The 7,500-nt window shown below is 35.7% G+C and overlaps 1 protein-coding gene across 4 annotated transcripts in view; it reads left to right on the top strand.

Annotated features, from left to right (window-relative positions):
• The window catches only part of LOC125036314 (Ca(2+)/calmodulin-responsive adenylate cyclase-like), a 63,477-nt gene that overhangs the window by 39,123 nt on the left and 16,854 nt on the right, over window positions 1-7,500 (top strand). For all 4 annotated transcript variants that reach the window (XM_047628801.1, XM_047628800.1, XM_047628802.1 and 1 more), the window contains 10 exons: window positions 2,059-2,244; window positions 2,383-2,558; window positions 2,690-2,792; window positions 3,044-3,318; window positions 3,728-3,848; window positions 4,084-4,203; window positions 5,278-5,424; window positions 5,558-5,774; window positions 5,894-6,018; window positions 6,466-6,652. In XM_047628801.1, coding sequence (XP_047484757.1) covers window positions 2,059-2,244; window positions 2,383-2,558; window positions 2,690-2,792; window positions 3,044-3,318; window positions 3,728-3,848; window positions 4,084-4,203; window positions 5,278-5,424; window positions 5,558-5,774; window positions 5,894-6,018; window positions 6,466-6,652 — 1,657 coding nt within the window. The remainder of the gene's footprint in view (window positions 1-2,058; window positions 2,245-2,382; window positions 2,559-2,689; window positions 2,793-3,043; window positions 3,319-3,727; window positions 3,849-4,083; window positions 4,204-5,277; window positions 5,425-5,557; window positions 5,775-5,893; window positions 6,019-6,465; window positions 6,653-7,500) is intronic.

Raw genomic sequence — 7,500 nt, 5'->3', positions numbered from 1 at the left:
AGTTGTTTTTTTATGATATAATGTGAATGATGCAAAGAAATATTTGAAAATAAGACATTTCCTATAATTTTCCTTTCTAGTACATATTTTGAATGTTAAAATCCTATGTTAAATATTATTATAGTTACAGTTCACCAGTAATAGGAAAATGAAAGAATATTTTGAAGGACATGAAGTATGTCTTGTTTCCAGTATAGTATTATGCACTTTTTTCACTCCACACCGTAAACACTTGTATGAATAGATATTGTTTCAGAAATGTGAAAAGGAAAGCAAGATATATTTTAAAGAGCTCCATTTGATGTTTGACTATATCAAACAGTATAATAATATAATATAATTAAACCTCATGATAAATTTTATTTGTTCAGAGATCATGTGTACTGATTAAATAGATTAAATAGATGTATTGTCTAATTTGTCCAGTCAGCATGAACAGTTAGCAGATTATGCTTTTGCAGAAAAAGACAAAAATGTACAGATCACTATGTTTTAATATATACATATATTTTTGTAATTCTTTTATCACCATTTCGATTGATTGCCTAATATATTCTGTATACATACATCTAAATTTAGGAATAGTAATGCTTTTGCTAAACATGATATGGTATGCAAGGGTCAAGGATGGGTATGTATCATTATTCTGATGATTCAGATTAATAATCTGTTTACTGTTATAAATGACTGAATGTTATGATAAAACATTTCCTAATTTCAATTTTATTGAAATATAAAAAAAGAGTTCCTGAAAGAAAATAAAACTTGTAATATAAGGTTAAGACATGGCATTTTAATATGTGCATAGTCAAATTTCTCTCTCTCTCTCTCTCTCTCTCTCTCTCTCTCTCTCTCTCTCTCTCTCTCTCTCTCTCTCTCTCTCTCTCTCTCTCTCTCTCTCTCTCTCTCTCTCTCTCTCTCTCTCTCTCTCTCTCTCTCTCTCTCTCTCTCTCTCTCTCTCTCTCTCTCTCTCTCTCTCTCTCTCTCTTCTCTCTCTCTCTCTCTCTCTCTCTCTCTCTCTCTCTCTCTCTCTCTCTCTCTCTCTCTCTCTCTCTCTCTCTCTCTCTCTCTCTCTCTCTCTCTCTCTCTCTCTCTCTCTCTCTCTCTCTCTCTCTCTCTCTCTCTCTCTCTCTCTCTCTCTCTCTCTCTCTCTCTCTCTCTCTCTCTCTCTCTCTCTCTCTCTCTCTCTCTCTCTGTTCCTGTCTCTCTCTCTCTCTCTCTGTTCCTGTCTCTCTCTCTCTCTCTCTGTTCCTGTCTCTCTCTCTCTCTCTCTGTTCCTGTCTCTCTCTCTCTCTCTCTCTGTTCCTGTCTCTCCCTCTCTCTCTGTTCCTGTCTCTCCCTCTCTCTCTGTTCCTGTCTCTCTCTCTCTCTCTGTTCCTCTCTCTCTCTCTCTCTCTCTCTCTCTCTCTCTCTCTCTCTCTCTCTCTCTCTCTCTCTCTCTCTCTCTCTCTCTCTCTCTCTCTCTCTCTCTCTCTCTCTCTCTCTCTCTCTCTCTCTCTCTCTCTCTCTCTCTCTCTCTCTCTCTCTCTCTCTCTCTCTCTCTCTCTCTCTCTCTCTCTCTCTCTCTCTCTCTCTCTCTCTCTCTCTCTCTCTCTCTCTCTCTCTCTCTCTCTCTCTCTCTCTCTCTCTCTCTCTCTCTCTCTCTCTCTCTCTCTCTCTCTCTCTCTCTCTCTGGTCTCTCTCTCTCTCTCTCTCTCTCTCTCTCTCTCTCTCTCTCTCTCTCTCTCTCTCTCTCTCTCTCTCTCTCTCTCTCTCTCTCTCTCTCCCTCTCCCTCTCCCTCTCCCTCTCTCTCTCTCTCTCTCTCTCCCTATCCCTATCCCTATCCCTCTCCCTCTCCCTCTCCCTCCCCCTCTCTCTGTCTCTTTCTCTTTCTCTCACGTATGCTGCCACTCTTGTTTTATCTGTTTCACTCTAAATATTTGCATGCACATGTATTTGTATGTACATAATGCATTCAAAATGTAAATAGGTATATATATGAGAGTGAAAATGTAAATAATGTTCATTGTAAGTATTAGCATGCAAACAGAAAGTAATCCTATAGCTTTACTTTACAGTCTAGCCTGTCAGACAAGTTCAAACGACCTTTCAAGAAGAGGCTGTCGTCCCTCCCTCACACACCTTCCAATAGAGTCAATAAGTATTTAGCCCAAGCAATCGATGCCAGGTCTGTGGACAGAGAAAAATCTACACACGTATCACTCATCACACTGTGCTTCAGGGACCGTGAGAAAGAGAGAAATGTAAGTGTGTTTGTATCTTTATGTTATGTGTTTTCCTTTTTGTTTATTGGAAAAAACATATTTTAAAGCATCTGATTTTAAGAACCCACACCAGAGTTGGATTAAAATTGTTTATTTTGAAACCATTTTGTCTTTCAGTACCATGAAGAAGTAGATGTGGGCTTTGGAAACTCATTGCTGTGTTCCCTGTTTTTACTATTGTTCGTGGCATCGGTGCAGGCACTGGTGTTACCGCGCACTTTGCTCTTCCTCTTTTTGTTTCTGGCAGCCTTTGTTACAATATCTGTTATGCTCATTGTTCTTCTGGCATCTAGGTATGTATAGGAAATCTTGTTTTGTGCATTTACATGTTATAATAATTAGTGTGGTATTTTCTCAAATATATGTTTGAATCAATATGTGATTGAAACTTAAGATATTCTGAATGTTTTAATTTTTTATGCAGGTTAAAAGTAACAACATGGGATCCAGCCAGGAGATTTGTGCTACGTCTCATTTTGACAATTATAGCTGTGACCGTGATATACATAATGGCCCAAGTTAATTCGGTAATAAATTTTCTATAACACATGTCGGCTATAGTCAGTATATGTGAATGTGTCCACAAATATTCTATGGATTGAAGATATTGTTAGTCAGAACAAAATAAACAGAGAGATGTAGAGTTTGATCTTGAGTAATAGACAGATTCTTACAGTATTTAAATATTTCAGAATTCTAGTGATGAAAGTGACTTTCTCTTTAAAAGGATAAGCTAATACTGACAAGTTTATCCACTCTTTTCTTCTTTTTTTTCTAGTTTACATGTGAGTTACCACACGTACCTTGCAAAGCCAATGTGACTGACCTGACTCCTCTTCGCTCGGGCCCTCAAGAGTTTGTGCGCAATTTGTGGTGTCCTTTGCCAGAGTACATCCCTCTCTCTTGCATTGTCGGTTTTATGGCAGTGGCAGTGTTCTTGCGGCTGCCAGTGTTAGTCAAAACACTACTTCTTGTGTCAATGGCAACTGTGTACTCCCTCTTGATCTTCATCACCCATCTTCGGCTCTTTGAATGCTATGACATCCGAGTTGGGTAAGGAATTCTGGTGTTGAGGTTCTTAGTTAACTTTTTATTCAGAGTTACAGATACTAGTATATGTCTTTTTGAAGGGCAGCCTTCATTTAATGACATTCTTCAATAGTTTGCTTGAGCTCTTTCACTAATGTTACCATTAGTAATTAAATGTGATTATTGAAATACAGAGTGAGGAGTAGTATTATTGCCCTTGCATGAGTGATATAAAGCTGTAAATGATTTTGGGATTAGAATTTGAAGAGGTATAATATTTAGGTAATTAGTCTGTCTGAACTGGTCAGGGAAATAAAGCTGATGTTCTTCCATAGACTCTGTGAATGTAAAGTCATCCGTAATTCCATCCACAACTTTGTTTTTTGTATGTTTGATTTCTCAGGATACTCAAGCTTCTCTGTTTTGTTTACAGGGCACTGGTTCCTACGGAGGTTTTGGGAGTCGTATACATTTTGCTCTTTTTACTTGCTGTTATTGCTCATGGCCGCCAGGTTGAGTGGACTGCACGCCTTGATTTTCTCTGGCAGTGTCAGGTAAGAAAGTGATACAGGCTGTATTTTTTTTACAAATTCATATAATAAAGAAGTTGATGAATAAGTTCAGTAAACAGAAAAAGAATAATATAAAGAAAAAGTTATACAGAAAGAAGTGCAGTAGCCTGCTTATCTTATTTTTTCAGTAATTATTACTATTATTATTATTATCATTATCATTATCATTATCATTTGACAGAATACTCTTATTATAAAAATGGCTCCTTTTTATCAGGCATCAGAAGAAAAGCAAGATATGGATGCCCTACAAGAGAGCAACCGTCGCATCTTATTTAATTTACTGCCAGCTCATGTTGCCACACATTTCCTAGACAACCAATTTAGAAATAACATGGTAAGTTTTGTTGTTTTTCTTTGTTTTTTTTCTTTATTTATTTATGGCCTTTTATGATTAGCTCATAAATCTCTCGTAGTTTGATTTTTTTTAAAGCCAGGAATATCTGAAACTTGATAGTTATACTTTTTTCAGTTTGTCTCTTTTTTATGGTACAAATGTGCAAAGTATAGTATAAGTGAAAAAAAAAGTGATTTGCAGAAAAAAATTATAAAATAGAGAAGAAATTTTACTTCTGATTCAAAGTGACCAATCCCATTCCAGGTAAAAAAATGTGACCTGAACAAGCCCAGGAAGTGGCAAAAGTGGTGTTCTGAGATATTCAAAGTGTATATAGACATTAACAATGCTAAGCATAATTTATATTAATTTATATTAAAGATTTAATTAAATACTTTCAAAAAGTTTGGTGCAGTGCAGCAATATTTTCTTTCATCATTTGATGTGCAAAACTTGGTTTCATATAGTAGTCAATATCCTAATTTGTGTGGTAACTGGCTAGAGCCAGCTAGCTAAGCCTACTTGCTCAACCTTACCTTGGCTCATTAAAGGTTGGAGGCAAGAGAACAGGGCATTAGCAGTATATCTGTGAATATACTGTAATCTCTGACATTTTCTGCAAATATTGACATTAAGAAAAAAAAAAAATCTGACTTGAAAATTCTACTTTTATGAAATTGTGTCATGAGTATGTGGTAGGTCTGCATTACCCTGCAGCATTGGCACTTCAGTGTGCCCAGTGCTTCTCCCCAGCATGGGGTTGCAATCAAGGGTCTGGAGGGAATATAGGCCAGTATACCTTCCACAGGTCTTTGATGCTGACATTTTTGTTTATTATTGCAAATACAGCCTTACATATTAGGGCCATGTTTAGGAAAATCATAGATTCCAATTGCCTTTTTCTTAACAGACATTATTTTTAAGCTGGTTATTTACAACACATACATGTACAACTTTGCATTGTATGTTTATTTTTTTCTTTCTAAAAATAAATCTTAAAAAAAAAGAGTGTATAAAGATAAGGTAAAGGCCATGCATCTCAAATGTAATGTTCTTTTGCATTTACTTTTTCAGGATCTTTATCACCAGAGTTATAGTCGCGTAGGAGTGCTGTTTGCATCCATTCCTAACTTCCATGAATTCTACACTGAGCTTGCAGTGAACAACCAAGGCACAGAATGTCTTCGTCTCTTGAATGAAATCATAGCAGACTTTGATGAGGTGAGGCTATTAATGTGGCTTTAGATTAAACAGCCAAAAGTTTGTAGAACAGTGGTAGATGTACAATTCGTTGTCAGTTTTTTTTTTTTTCATTTTCTTTTTTAATTATATACTTTTCTTTTTTTGGGGACAGCTGCTGGATGATGAACGTTTTAAAGCAATTGACAAGATCAAAACTGTTGGATCTACCTTCATGGCAGCTGTGGGACTCATGCCTGACATGAGAATACTGGACAAGGATGACTCTGCAAACTACTACATGACGATGCTTACTGAACTAGTCTTTGCATTTAAAGATAAACTTTCAAGCATCAATGAAAATTCTTATAATAGCTTTACCTTGAGAGTTGGTAAGTTGAAGTTCATTTGATAATCTTTATATTTGTAGCAAAGACAAATAATCATTCCTTGTTTTCTGCTTTTAATGTTGAAGTCTTAGCTTGTATTAAAGTATGACACTATCTTCTAGGTATGAATATTGGACCAGTTGTGGCTGGTGTCATTGGGGCAAGAAAGCCTCAGTATGATATTTGGGGTAACACTGTTAATGTTGCAAGTCGCATGGATTCCACAGGCCTTCCTAATCATACTCAGGTAAGAATTTTATAATTTTATGATGGTAAGTAGTCATAATCTGATATCATTTTAAGATAATGCATTTATTATATATGTACAGGGAGATTGTTTTTTACTACTATTATTATTTTATATGCAATTAGTAGCTTGGTATTAGCCAATTTACCAATTATGAAAAATATTTCTATCCCCTTTTTTTCTCTTTGTCATAAGTACTATGATGGAACAAACTAGCGTACTTTAAATTTTGCTGTAAGCTGAAAGTATATAATTGTTTCAGTAATTCCTTTTGTCTTGACAATTTAATCTTAAGAACAGAAAACTGCACTATGTGCATTAGGCTCTGTAGGTGTCTACTAATACTTTATGCAGTATTTGGGAAACTTATAATTTCTAGGTTGATTACAGTTGATCAGAAACAAAGATAATGGTACAGAGCATATATATTTGATTTACTTGCTTCAGGTAACTGAAGAGGTTTACCAAGTTCTCCGCAAAGGACCTTACCAGTTTCAATGCCGTGGAAAGGTTAAGGTTAAAGGAAAGGGAGAAATGACAACATACTTCTTAGTCGATAGGAAAGAAGCCCCAACAATTAAAGCTGAAGATGGTTCTAGGCCACCAAAGGTACCACCTCATCTCCAGAGTTATGGTGAGTTTGTGATAGCAGTTGCTAAACAGTTGGTAGGTTTGAGGGAGAGAGTAGATACCTACAGTTGCTCGTTGTGTGAGTTTCATAGATGTATTATCTTTGTGGTAAAAAGGAAGTGGTAAGGATCTGTGTACAGTGCTTAAATGTAAAGCACCTTTTTATTTATCACATGAAACTCATCCATGATACACAGCTGTTGGTTTTAGTTGATGGCTGAATTCCTCATCCCATAAATATAGTATAAGGGTGTCTAGGAAGATGTGGCTCTTTTGTATAGAAACTAATTAAGATGTTTTTGAAACATAAGGACATCACAGTGAGGTTAATGGCTTGTGGAACTAATTTTGAGGTTCTACATGAATAAAGTATGCACATTAGATTGAATTACATATAGAGCTACCATGAACATATGAATATAGGAATTATCTGCAATCCAGGAAATTACTTCATAGATGTTAAAAGTTAGTTTATGTTCTGTGTTTTTCTTTTTTTTTTCTTACTGGCAGATATTAATACACTCTTCCAGTAAGGATTTTCTGTAGCTGAATGTAATTAATCACAGCCCTTGCCAATTTTTTGTTGAAAGAACTTGATGAGAGTTATTAACAGATAAACATTATTGGCATAAAATGGGTAAATGAAGTAGGGTCTTGTGATTTGATGAATAGTAATATGGTATAGGTTTGATTGTATAGTTGAGATTTGAGAAGCTTGACCTTTGATGAAAGATTTCTTTGATTAATGAACCAAAACAACAGAGACCAATTTTCTATCATACTGATTTTAATTATTTGAAGAAAATCAATTTGGTATAATAATATTTGTTTCCCAGTATTCCCATAGTTTAC

This window comes from Penaeus chinensis, chromosome 21 (genome assembly GCF_019202785.1).
Source record: "Penaeus chinensis breed Huanghai No. 1 chromosome 21, ASM1920278v2, whole genome shotgun sequence".
In the NCBI taxonomy this organism is placed as follows: Eukaryota; Metazoa; Arthropoda; class Malacostraca; order Decapoda; family Penaeidae; genus Penaeus; species Penaeus chinensis.
Note: the sequence above shows the minus strand (reverse complement) of the source record. Positions and strands in the feature narration are given on the sequence as shown.